The sequence below is a fragment of the Peromyscus eremicus genome, chromosome 13 (assembly GCF_949786415.1).
Source record: "Peromyscus eremicus chromosome 13, PerEre_H2_v1, whole genome shotgun sequence".
Classification (NCBI taxonomy): domain Eukaryota; kingdom Metazoa; phylum Chordata; class Mammalia; order Rodentia; family Cricetidae; genus Peromyscus; species Peromyscus eremicus.
In genome coordinates this window covers 63,414,587-63,428,563 of record NC_081429.1, presented here as the reverse complement: position 1 = coordinate 63,428,563, position 13,977 = coordinate 63,414,587, and the positions used below count along the sequence as shown (strand labels likewise).

Below are 13,977 nucleotides of genomic sequence, written 5' to 3'. Positions count from 1 at the left end.
TGCCTTAGGAGAGTGACTAGAACATGCTGCAAAATGATCGTGTTAGAGTGGCTTGTTTTGCCAGCCTTTTTATCTGACCACTTCAGTCTTTATAATTATGATTTTTCCTGGGGATACAGGGAATGGCATCAGTGGTTGACTCTTAGATCTTGTTTATTACTTGTTAAGTCTCTTATTAAAAAAAAATCTGTAAATCTTAACTATAGCACTTTTTGTCAGAGGTATTTTGGCTGGAACAAGACGAAGACAGATGAGTCCCTTTTTCCAGTACTAAAGCAACTGAATGTCCAGCAGGTAACTGGATTTTTTTATGTCGAGTGATGACTTCAGTTAATAGGATGGTTGCTGTTAATGTTAAGTTAACTCTTATTTCAGGGCAAGTAACTGAAGGTTTGAAATGATGACACCTGAAAGAATAAACTAAAACAGAAGGGCAAAATTGGGCCCTGAGTCCATTTTTTAGTATTACAGTTCGTGCTGCAGTGTCCTTATTTATGCTGACTTTGAAAATATTCTAGTCTAATAAATGGTTTCATAGTAAGATTTTTGAAATGAAATGTATTACTCCTCTGGAGCTATCTTCAATTTTTAAAAGCCCAGGAATTAGTCACTCCAAAACAATTTTAATCATTCATGTTTCTTCAAACACTAACATTTCGAGTTACAACTTAAGATCTGGTCTTTATATTAACATTTCTGCAAAAGAGGTTTTTTAGGAGGAAAATGCCCTTTTGTGTGGCCTTCAGTTCTTCTAAATGGGTGTTTATGCTTGTCTTACCTGTGTGTCCTGCTCACATCAGATAAGCCTTCCTCCATCTCAGAAGCCACTCATACATGTAAAAAGAAATGAGACTACAGTTTTTAAGACAATGAAATCAATTCTCATTAAGTTTGGGTAATTTAGGAAAAAAATCCAGTACAACTGATTTTAAGACTATTCCCAGGGGTTCCCCCCTGTTTATCTGATGACTTTTGCCTACCAGAAGTAGAAGCCCACTAAGAATGAAAATATTTTTTTTTTTTTGAGACAGGGTTTCTCTGTGTAGCTTTGCGCCTTTTCTGGATCTCGCTCTGTAGACCAGGCTGGCCTTGAACTCACAATGATCTGCCTGCCTTTGCCTCCCGCAAGTGCTGGGATTAAAGGCATATGACACCACTGCCCAGCCGAAAAGATTTTCTAGTGACTGGTTATTCCTTAATTTCAGATAAATGCCATTGTAATATATTTTCTCTTCCCATTGTGCATTCTTTCTCTAAAATTAGAAAGTAAAGATAGTAGATTAAAACTGCTACCTTCTTCCTAATAGTTGTTGACATGCATTTATTTTCCCTTGTTTCCCATGTTAATTTGTTCTTCTGCATAAATGCCTCTTGATAGAGTTGGTCTCCTCTTTCTCTTGGCTCATCAGCGTACTCCATCTTCTGAGGATTGCATTGCTTTTTATAGTTTCAGAAAACCAGCTTATGTTCCATAAAAGAGTTCACATTGGCTCTGTTTCTTTTTGGGATTTTAGTTTTTGGGTAGTTATGAATAATGCTGTTATACACACTAAGAGTATCTTCTTAGCAGGGTGTGGTGGTGCATGCCTTTAATCCCAGCACTAGGGAGGCAGAAGCAGGTGGATCTCTGTGAGTTCCAGGCCAGCCTGGTCTACAAAGCAAGTTCTAGTACAGCCAGGGCTGTTACACAGAAAAACTCTGTCTCAAAAAACCAAAACAACAACAGTAAAAAAGAGTATCTTCTCAACAGTGGCTTTGCTAAACTAAAGGCTTGACTTTTGTTTCCTGTAAGGCTTTTAATGGCTCCTAATGCATTAGGGAACTTGTCCCTTGTAAGCACTGTATGATGATAATGCTCTTAAAAGAAGGGCATTGAATGACTTAGACATAGACTCTGTGAAATTCTGTTGCTGCCAAAGAAGATACAATTGTTACCCGCGCCCCCAGGGGAAAAAAAAATAATAGAGCTAGAACTGACTTATGGGAGGTCATGAATCTGAATTCTTGAAACTAGTAATCCAGTGTGAGTGATCAGATTTGAACTTTATTGATTTGGTCTAGAAACTACTCACTAATCTGGTTTATTGTTTTGTTTTATTTTAGACCCAACTACGGATTGATTCCTTTTTTAGATTAGCTCAACAGGAAAAACAAGATGCCAAACACATAAAAAGCCAGAGGCTGAACAGAGCTGTGACATGTATGCTAAGGAAAGGAAAGGAAGAGGCAACTAGTGAGCTGGACAAAGAGGTTGAGGCCCTGAATAAGGCTAAAGGGAAAACCCCAAAAAGAAGCCTAATGAGCCCAAGAGAGACATCAGTCCCCCAAAGAAGGAGGTCTTCAGGAAGTGGTGGGTTTTTGGGGGACCCCCACCTCTCAGAATCACCTGGGGATTCAAGTGAGGATGCAGAAGGTTCATCTGTGATGTGCACACGACGGAGAAGAGCAGCTGAGTTGTCAAAAGTCAGCTGCTCGGATTTGCCTGACGTAGTGAGAGATGCTCATGGAAGGGATGGTTATATGTCCACTAGCAGCTCCAGTGAGAGCGATGGTGACAAAACCAAGGCTGTGCTAGTGACTGCTAGACCTGTATTTGGGAAGAAAAAAGGGAAGCTAAGGAGTATGAGGAAAAGGAAAAGGAAAGCCAAATTTTAAAAAGCCAGTGATTTGGAAGAACAATGTTTGTAATGTATTGAGAACATAAGATTAAATCTATTTGTACAATCTCTATTTTGAATGTGTGGTTTTTATTTTTATTTTATTTTTCGGTTTCTAAAGTGTATTAAAAATCAAAGAACAGAAAAACCTTACATGAAAATATGTCTGTTTTAGTGTCTATATTATTATCCACAAACAAAATTGAAAGATGATATGTTTTGGTCAAACTGTAGCATAGTTACAGCTGTAGCCAGACCAATTCATCTGGTTCACCATTACAGGGATAGACATGTTCCTGTACCTGTGGATAAAACTTTAAAATGTACATTTGTAGATCACTTGAAACAGTCCCAGCATGGTTCCTTAATGAAGATACAGTCAATATTGCTACTGTGTAGAGAATAGTACAGACTTATGAATCAATGTTCATAAATATTCCTTGCTTTTTGACTTACTTTTATTTTACAAATATTCTTTAGTAACAGGTTCACAACTTAAAGAGTTTTAAGTATTTTGGGTGATTCAAATCCTCATGAACTACAGACCCTGGGTGCTGCTCTGCTCTGGAATGCCTCCTAGAGTCAACAGCCCCACAACAGGCCTGATGACAGTGAGGGGCAAAGTGTATGGTTTTAAAACATGGATGCTAAAATGGACAGTGTGCTACAATTTGTATGGCATTTTCTACTTTATCATTGTTCCTATTGTCTTACCACGTCTGAAGCTTTGAGACCACATTAAGGAAAAGGAAAGGGTTTATATCAATGAGTGCTCTCTCGATATGCATTCCCTCTGACTCAGACCTAGATGAGAAGAGAAATATCCTAACTTTTCAGTCCACAATCTGGCAGTTCCAGCAACTCAGTGATTCTCTGTGTCTCAGTGTTGTTCCAAGGCAGATAGGAGAGTGCCTCATGCCTGGATCATGGAGGAACATTGTATGGTCTTAGCAAGTTAATACTAAAAAAATTTCAAGAGTTCTTTTTTCTTTATGAAATAAATTTGTATGTTTGAGATAATAGCAAAAGCAATTTACTATTCAGAATGAATTGGCATATCTGTAGTTTAGTTAGGATTATGACCATCGTGTACTTTAGTAACCCTTCAGCTCATTAAATTTTTTTCTTTAGCTTTGTCTGCATTTTGCTGTGAAAGCCGTATATTCAGTTCTTTATTTGTATCATCTTAAACACAGTTCTTTTAAAGTCTATATTTCGGTCACCTATGAGTTCATGCTGTTTCTTAGTTTGCCTGGTGAACTTTGGCAGCTGGACTGTGTGAAAAACTGGAGAAATTTTCCTGGCTGTCTATCCAGAAGGTCTGTTGAGAAGCAGCTGTGCTGAGGTGGCTCTTCCATGGTTCAGGTCTGGTTTGTAATCTTGCTAACAGTTGTGCTTCTGTTTTCCCCTCATTCCTAGGAAATGGCTTTCAGGAGAACCCACAAGAGGCTTGGGTGTTTCTCTTCTAATTTTTGCTTTTTGTCTCCTTTTGCTTCAGTAATAAGCCATGTTCCCTGAAACAGTTTAGTTAGCAAACTCTTGAATGTAAAATCAACACTGAGGACTTCTATGGCCGCTCACTCTTTTGGGCTTTCAATTCCTGGCTTCTTTGCCAGCCCAAAATGTTACTTTGTCTCTCCAGTTCTGTGAGGTTGCCCAGAGTTGTCTGGGGATACTTGTGTGTGGTCCTTTTTCTGGTTTCTCAGCCTTTTTGTTTCACCAGAGTAGGATTTAATGTTTCTTACTGCTTTGGTAAATGCTTAAAGGAAGCAGGAAGACATATTTAATTTATTGGTATGTATGTTTGACTTGTGAGTTTATGTGAGTGCAGGAGCCCAAGGAAGCCATTAGAGGGCACCGGAACAGGGGATATAGTTGGCTATGGGTACTGTGAGCTAAACTCTGGTCATCTGCAAGACCTGGTCATCGTCATTGCTGAACGGTTTCTCCTTTTAACAGATTTTGAGGAGATACAGTCTATCGTGGTAGGGTAGGCCTGGTGACAGGTTTGCTCACATCTGGGCTAGTGAGCAAGCTGGAATTCAGGTTGGGTTGAAACTTCAAGTCCTACCTGTCAGCAACCTACTTTCTCCATTGGCAACCCACCTCTTAAAGGTTCCACAACCTCTTCAAACAGCTGGGGGCCAAGTGTTTAAACATGAGTCTGTGAGAGAACACATATCCAAAATTTAACAACCAGCAATCAGTAATACCTAGAATTCTTGGCTGCTTTGATAGCTCTGTGATATCATAAAGCAGAAATGTGTGCATCTGTGTGGGTGAGAGTGTAGCTGTGTATGTGTTTAACGTTTGCTTTCTTAACAGAGACAGAATCCTTCTGTAAGGCACAGCCGGAGGCATCAGTCTCCATGTACTCTTCAGTGTAACAAATGATTATTGTCATGTTGGTTAACATAATTGATTTGGGAGTTCTGCATCTTGTAAATCTAGCACTGGGGATTTCATGATCTTTCAAATAACTCCCTGAAAGAGGTAAATAGTTTTTATTTATCAAGTCATTATTCATTCTTGTTTTAAACCATCAAAAAGGGAGTGTGTCCTCTGAGAAGAATTAACTGCCTTTGCATAGCAGTGTGAATTTTTCAGGGTTTTGGAATTCCAGTAATGTTTTACCTATAATACTTATTCTCCAAGTACATACCATGTACTTTTTATATTCCTGTTTTATAAATGAGATAAGCTAAGAAATACAGTAAGTAGATGGCCCCAAGTCATAAGCAATTATTGCCATGAATAATGAAAACTGGACTTCGTGATGCCTAGACCTGTCCTGTACATGAAATGGTCTCAGTTCAGCTCTGTGTACATCATGGTATAGAAGTATTTCTTAGATGTTGTACTCACATTCCTGAGTGTGCAGTCTTGCTTGGCTTTGATTCCTCCTGTGACATTAAAGCTAGCATTATCAGGGAAAGGGAATTTATGTGTGCCCTGAGGCACATGCCTATATGCTGGTGTGTAGATGCTCAGAGAACCATATCCCAGCCTGCTCGTTCAGCTTCAGTGAGAAGGAATAGTGGTCATTTGATTCTTGGGTGCAGAACAATGGTACATACATGCTGGTGTAGTTGTTAGATTTTAAAATATGTTTTCACATCCAGATAGATGACATAAAAACTGCATGGTCTCTATTTCTATCATAGCCACAGAGTCTTAGAATAACTCTTGGCATCAGAATTGAAAACTTAGTTTGCTTCCTCTTGTGTAGCCTACAGTCTCACTGTAGGAGTGGTGTGTATTCACGATCTAGCTGTGTTCCCAGGCAGTCATGGAACATTCCTACTGTTCTTCAGCCTTTGCTTTCTGGGCTTTGCAAAGTCACTGCTGCGCAACCAGAGGCACAGAAGCTTCAGCTGTTGGACCCTAATCCCTTCTGCTTGGACTTGTTGCCAGGGTATACAGTAGCGAATGACCAGCTCTGGAGACAGCCTTGCAGGCATTACCAGAGGCTTCAGCAGCAAATCACAACTTGTGGATGGTACTATTTCACCTTCTGTAAACTCAGCTAACATTTTTAGGTATGTCCAGCCTTACCGTTGACCAAATACTCCAGGCAGACAGGTATAATAAATACTCCTTTAATGAGAGAAATGGAAAACTTGGGGGGAAATGTCTTGCTATTCTTTTAGCTGTGTGATCATGATTTTATTTAAATTTGTTTTTTATTGTGTATAACTGTAGGGAAATAATTTGGCTTCTAACTTACAGAGGCATGCTACAAAGAAAAAGATAGTAGCTGGGAAAATTACTTGAGATCTTTGGAAGAAAGGAGTGTTGTATTAGTTTATGGAAATACTGGGATTGTTTGTCATGTGAAGTCAAACTGAGAAGTAGATATAGCTAATTGTTTTCAGAGACCAACAGCCCATTTAAGCCTATTCCATTTACCTGCTCTTAAGTGAATGGCATACAATACTTGGGCTTGTTGTAAACTGGGGTGATGTGGACTCACAAAGGTAGAAGCTTACCCAAAACACCACCTGATGGTTCAGTTAGTTGGCATTCTAATTTGCTAATGTCACATTGGTGTGAATGAGTGAATTATGCACTCATTGATAGATTTATTTTCAGTTAATATCATGGTTTACACTGTACTGAACCAACCTATTTCTTCCTAATGTTGAAAGTACTTATTTAGAATTGATATCTTTCTAGTCAATATGGCAGTTACATCTTTCCTTGTGATGGCTGAGGTCATCTCTGCTGAGGATAACTTTTTCTATAACAGTTTTTAGTTTCTGACTATGAAGCCATTGCTCTGATTCTGATGGATACTAAGTAGTGTTTATGACCTCTCTTAAATCATGCTATAATATATGATATTTTACTACAAATTTCTCAACTACATCAGAAGTTAAACTGCTACATAAGTATAAGTACATTACTACACATTTTGAATCAATTACTGGCATTTGATATTTTAGTGAATTATGTGCTTATTCATCAAATGATTAAGAAAACATCAACATATTAATTAATTCAGCAGCTGATGGATTCAGGATCTCAAAAAGGTAAATAATTTTGTTTCTTCTTTTAATTTGACCAATTCTGTGTAGAGAAACCATTAATAGAATCTAAAAACCTTACTTTTTTAGTCTTCATACCTTAAAGGGAACTAGGGTTTATTAATTGCATATTATATCTTGGCTTATGTTTGCTAACCTAAAAATACCTTCAGTAATGTTCAATGAATATTGTTAAACACCAGTGATCTTGATGATATATTAGGGATAATTTTGACTGACAATAATAATCTATAGAAAACATAAAACGATTTTAGAGTTTTTCTTTCATCTGTAAAAATTGACATTTTGAAACAGATGCTGTACACCATGCACATTATTGTGATTATTTGTTAAAAGTTTGAGAGAGAGCAAAATAGTTCTATATAAAAACTAAATATTTTGATGATGTTTGGATGAAAGATGAATTTAGGCTACAAAGTATCTCCAACATGTATTTATCATCTTGATACTGATTTTAGGCAAAAATACATAATGTAATTTGGCTCCTAGAGGTAAGAATTTAAACTTGAGTATTTGAAACTGGCCTACCTTTTCACAGTCTTTCTTGAATATGACATATGGCTTTTCATAGGTTACTAAATATAATGATCTTCATTGAGACAAAAGTATTAATTATTACATAGTCTAGAAAAATTGCATTTTTGTGGAGTATTTTAACACAGATGAAATTATCTTCCATTTTCTTTCTGTCCCTCTTCTCTATACATACTGTAGATGTTTTCAGATAACTTCTTTCTTTGGGCCACACCAGGTTTAACAGGTGGTTCCTACCTAGGTGAGCATATTTGCAAACAGACAGAGTTGGGTGCAGCCTACCTAAATTAAATGCCAATGCTTTGCAAACCTAAAGGTTTAGGTTGTAATCTCATAGAGAACCCAGCTCTTCATATAATTTAAATGCAGATGTAATTTCTGTGTTATATAAATAGAATTGTGTCATTTTCATAGCCATTAGTAATAATTCTTGGTTTCAGATGTGAGCATGATGATTTGGCAAATTACAACTGAAGTGGGAGTAGTTCAAAATGAGTTTGAGATAGAGCAAATGTTGGAATATTCTACAATAGGAGCAGACGCACCCCATAATCATCTGTGTAGCTAATTACAAATGCAAAAGTACGTTTAGATGCAGAGTGCTAAGGAGATGAAGTGTGTGCTGCTGTAGCCAAGCCAGATGATGTTTTGTTGGCAAGGCTTCCACCAAGTAGAGGAACATTGGGTTCTCAAGTACTGAAGGATCTTTATCTGTCCTGTTCTTTTACACTTAGTATCGTGGGCTTGGAAAAGATGGAATAAGACCATAGTTCAGTCCTCATATTTCAGTACTTGCAGGAACATCTGAGAATTATAAGATGCCACTTATTTATACACAGATTGAAAGTAGGACTAGGATGAGGGCTGAAAATTCCTCCCTGTATATGCCTAGTAATCTAACTTCTCTAAAGCTTCATTTATCTTAATTATTCTAAATACATCGTGTTGCCTGTCCCCTGCCATAGCCCACAGAGCTGCTAGTACATTTAGCAGAGTGTTGTAAGATAGCAGTTCCTCAGAATCTTCAGCTGTGGAGCAAATTCCATACCCCTACCCAATATTCCATGATCCCAGTGCACACTGGATTCCCAAACCTATTGCTTTGGATTTATTTAGGATAAAATGGTTGTGGTGGGGGATGAAGAAAGGAACAGAAATGGGAAAGCTTTTAGATTACATCATAAGTGCTCACATGGGAGTAGAGGGTAGATGGATAGAGGGTAGGAAGACCTGTCAGTTGTATCAGCTGCAATATAGATCAAACAAAGTGGGCTGATAACAAGATTCCTTGAGCAAAAGTTGACTGTTAGAGAAGGCAGTAAGAGCCTGGATAAAGGCAGCAGCCATAGCAGAGAAGCAACTAGGAAGCCTGTGCTTATGAAGTGGTGTATGTCACCCATTGGGGACAGCAATTGACATTGAATAGTGACATCCAAACCGAAGTTTTGGAGACATCTGAAGTGGATTGGATTGGTAAATTTAAGTTCTTTTTATTTGACATGTGGAAAATTGGTTTATTTAGCACATATTTATTCAGGTTGCTTTTTTAAACCTTCAGTATGTATTAATGGGTAAGTCTCATGTTATCATTGTATGTTTCCAGCTAGTATAGCAAATATATTGCTCTTGACTGCAGCACCACACCCAAGCCTGATCTCAGTGTTAGTCCTCAGGCCAATCTTGTTCAAGGATTCTGATTACAAATGTCACTTTCTTTAGGATGCTTCTCTTGATTCAGCCAACCCACCAGGGTACACCAGGGTGCTTCAGAAATGCCTTTTTTTTTTTTTAATAATCACCAAATTTCATTGATGTTTATTTAGCATCTTCCCCTTTTTGATCCAAATATCAATTTCTCTGTGCAACAATTTCCATTGTCTTTTTGTTTTCCACATGCATCTTGAACAATCCCAATAAGAAAAGTGCCGTTTTTTGTTTGTTTGTTTGTTTCCTTGCAGAGATCAGAGAAGGTGATGATGACAGGCAGGTGGTCGCAGAGATCATGGCAAGAAGTTTTATTCCGACTCTGATAACAACTATTTCTTGGGAAGGCTTTTACTTTGCTGGTCATGAGATTCGGATTACTGAAGCCAAAGATTGTTACGGTGCTGTTGTCTGGCCATCGGTATAATTTATTTAAAATTTGCTGCACCCAACTACTCTCCAGTTTTATTCATTGTTATATTCTACTTGGACGAAGGCAACAGCTTACAAGATTCTATTTTGTGACTTCAGACAACACTAAAAGTTAGACAATATTCAATGGAAAATTGCTTCCAACAGTTAAATTTGTTTCTGACTTTATTGACATTTGCACTTAAATAAAGATGTGAATGCCTTCAGTTTTTATGACTATGAGAGTTGAAAAGGGTAAATGTTTTCACTCCCCATTTTATTGACTCTGAATTAAGCAAGCATAAAGGATGTCTATTTGAGACTCACAAGCAGGATACTCAAAGGCCCCACTCCTTTACCCATTATCTCAGGAAGGGTGGCAGACCACCACTACTCCCCACCCCAACTTCGCACTTTACTTGGAATCATCTGGTATTGTTAGAAATTTGAATAAGGTCAATTTAAACAACTACACTCTGTATTGTCACTCATTTCTGCCTTTCTTTTCAACAAGGACTTTTTCTAGCTGGCCAAAATGTTAAGCCTATGAGAGGATGTACTTCTATCATAATTTTTCTGGAATTATGTATATGAACACCCCCAAATTTACTCATATGCAGATGTGCACATGTGCAGATCATAATATCTATGGCATATTTACCTAATAGAGTTTGATTTTTAACTATTAATACTTCAAACACCCTTTCCTCTCAATTTCCATAGGCCCTTGTTCTATGCTATTTCCTGGAAACACATGCCAAGCAATATAACATGGTTGATAAAAATGTGATTGAAATTGGAGCTGGGACAGGGCTTGTCTCCATTGTGGCAAGTTTACTTGGTAAGGAAGTATTTTTTTATTGAATGTAGTTGGTCAGGAAACTACTGACCAAATATTAGTTATTTTTGCTTTCCAGTGTATTATGATCTGGGCTTATATGTAACTCCTTAATTCTTTTTTAAGATTTATTTATTTATTTTATTTATCTGAGTGCTCTATCTGCATGTATGACTTTATGCTAGAAGAGGGCATCAGATCCCACTATCTATGGTTGTGAGTCACCATGTAGTTGTTGGGAATTAAACTTAGGTCCTCTGGAAGAGCAGTTAAGGTGCTCTTAATTGCTGAGCCATCTCACAGCCCCTCCTTAATTGTTTAAAACAGATTTCATTAAGAAATTCTACCAATGTTAATATTGCTTTGCTCGTTTCTTTCAAAATTTTCCATGTAAATAGTTTTAAATCTTCCTGTGGAATGAGAGCTTACAAGCCTAGGTAGGAGGTAAAATTATTCATCTTGTTAGATTCCTTTGGGGGTTTTGGAGTCCTATACTTTTATGAACATGCATCTGTTAAAATAGGGAAGGAGTATTAGAAATGACATGAAACTCACACCTTAGCTTTGATTTTTAGGGTTTTGTCCCTGGATTTGCTTTTTCATTTCCATTCTCATTTGATCCTACATATAAGACTCAGAATTCTTTCTTTCTGACCCTTGATGATCATGATTATTCTTGGGTTGAGAAAAACAAAAGTGCAAATCAACTTTTTTGAGGGTTGGAAGAATCAGGTTATTTCTTAATACCATGATGCAGGCCCCTCCCTTCAGATGTCTTCTACATTTAAAGAGATGACTGTACAATCTTCTATTTTCTGCATGGGATAAAGCCTGTGCTTCGGCCAACTATTGATGGAAGGATGGCTAATAGAATACCATATCTCCAGACAAAGAGTATTGGAATATTCCACTTTGTTCACTTATGCATCTTTTCATGTGTCTTTGCATGGACTTCTGTAGTAGCCACAGTTCTTTATATGCCATCTGGTGTTGTATTCCAATGGTATTTATTAATGGGTGATCTGCCTGTAAGTCCTGGGTCATTTCTCCACCTAGATTTGCTTATCTTGATTACACTGGTGAAATCCAGGAGCTTCTTTGTGGTACTTGTGCTCCTTGGTCCTGTTCCTATGATAAATACCAGGACCAAAAACAATGTGGTGAGCAAAGGGTTTATTTCATCTACAACTCTCAGGTCACATTTTATCATTAAGGGAAGTAAAGGCAGGAACTCCAGGCAGGAAACTGGAGTCAGAAACTGATACAGAGGCCATGGAGGAGTGCTGCTTATTGGCTTGGTTGTCATGGTTTGCTCAGCCTACTTTCTTATATAACTAAGGACCATTTGCTCTATCTGCAGTGAGCTGGGCCCTCCTACCTCAATCATTAATCAAGAAAATGCCCCTACAGACTTGGCCACAGAACAGTTAGAAGGAAACATCTGTGTTAAGTTAACAGAAAGCTAGCCAGCATGGTATTGGTAGTTTGTTGCTAATCTATGTTATTCACCAAATTTCAAAGCATGCAGACACTTAGGACTCTTTGGAAAGTACTTGTTTAGTCTTCATTATTGATATTGGATCATTGCAATGAGGTGTTTTTTTTTTTTTTTTCTTGTGGTCATTTTTCTCCTAAATGGAGAACAACAATGATGAGCTAGAGAACAACAATGATGAGTTAGACAAAAACCCAGGGGGTCAGCAGGATATAGAAATACCACAAGATTCTGTTCTGTTCTTTTTTAAAAGGAGGGGCAGAAAAGTGTATTAGTGTCCATTCTGAAAATCATTGTCCTTCTGTATGTATTGCCTAGTCTTTTCTTTGGGCCTAGCAGTTGTGAAGAATCTGAGTGCATGTTGGTTGAAACCTGACTGATCTTATTACAAGAGCTTTTCCTACCATTCTTTTTTCATAGGTGCTCGAGTGACTGCTACAGATTTACCTGAATTACTTGGAAACCTGTAATATAATATTTCCAGAAACACCAAAATGAAATGCAAGCATTTGCCCCAGGTTAAAGAGCTCTGCTGGGGAGTAGCATTAGACAAGAACTTCCCCAGGTCTTCCAATAACTTCGACTACATTCTGGCAGCAGATGTTGTCTATGCCCATCCATTCCTGGAGGAGCTTCTCATGACCTTTGACCATCTCTGCAGAGAAACTACCATCATCCTCTGGGCCATGAGATTCAGGCTGGAGAAAGAAAATAAATTTGTAGATAGATTTAAGGAACTGTTTGACCTGGAGGAAATTTCTAGTTTCCCTAGCCTGAATATTAAGTTGTACAAAGCTATGAAGAAAAATCGGAGGAGTGCATAGTGCATATTGTCTGTGAATTAGGACATGGGCATGCCAAGGTAGTTTCTAGTAGATCATTACTTTAAAGAAAACACACACACACACACACACACACACACCACTGTAAGAATAAAAATTAACTCTAAACTTGTCTTATTTTAAGCAAGAATTTTTACACACACAGTAGGTTCATTTGTAAGATTAGGATAATTTGTTGCCAAGTCTGTCTGCTCGGTACTCTAATTACATGGTAACAAACTTTCAGTAACACCATGCTGTGTCACCAGAGCAAAATGGTAATTTTCAATAATGATATCTCTAACTGAATGTTATTAATTTCATTTCTTTTTGAGAATGTATTTTAGATTGGCCTTGAACTTGAGGTCTCACCTCAACATCCTGAGTGCTAGCACTCCAGGTGTGTAACCACCACACCTATCCATATTGTTAATACTTTTAAATATAGGCTTAAGATGTTTTATCTTTAGAGATTAAGAAACTGACTATAGTAAATTTAAAAAGGCAAATATATGATGTAATGGTCAGTGCTAGGTGTCTGTGGTTCCCACCAGTGCCAGTTTAGAGGGTGGCTGTCATTTCTGCTTGGCAGTTTGGACCTCTAGCATAACTACTGAATCAACCAAGCATGTGGAACATTTCCCTCTGTTTATATGAGTGGAAAGAGCATAAGAATACCTGAGATTAGTACTTGTTTTTGTAAGCAAAGTAAAATTCATTTTTTTTACAGAAATGGAAATAATTATGAGAACTTTGGGTTAGAAGTATATAAAAAGATTTAACTTTCTTATCTCAAATAAGTAGACATGGTTTAACAGATATACCTAGATATTTGAAATTGTTAGGGTCCTGGAGAAGTCCCCCCAAAGACCATCATTCCATGTATGCAATTAGCAAGAGTGTTTATTATCTTGAGAAAGATTCAAGTATACTGGGGCTAACCATCCCACACAAAGGCAAAATGGCGATG

At 37.7% G+C, this 13,977-nt stretch overlaps 2 protein-coding genes across 2 annotated transcripts in view; both read left to right on the top strand.

The window, feature by feature from the left end:
* Ercc5 (ERCC excision repair 5, endonuclease) overlaps positions 1-2,730 on the top strand; it is a 43,002-nt gene extending 40,272 nt beyond the window's left edge. The window contains exons 14-15 of the mRNA XM_059278141.1: positions 210-294; positions 2,104-2,730. Coding sequence (XP_059134124.1) covers positions 210-294; positions 2,104-2,655 — 637 coding nt within the window. The 3' untranslated portion in view covers positions 2,656-2,730. The remainder of the gene's footprint in view (positions 1-209; positions 295-2,103) is intronic.
* A 3,356-nt stretch (positions 2,731-6,086) lies between these two features.
* LOC131923206 (protein-lysine methyltransferase METTL21E-like) lies at positions 6,087-13,010 on the top strand. The gene is given in 4 exon segments (XM_059278140.1): positions 6,087-6,173; positions 9,657-9,863; positions 10,577-10,694; positions 12,607-13,010. Coding segments are annotated over 4 exon segments (816 nt in total).
* The last annotated feature ends 967 nt before the right edge of the window (positions 13,011-13,977 follow it).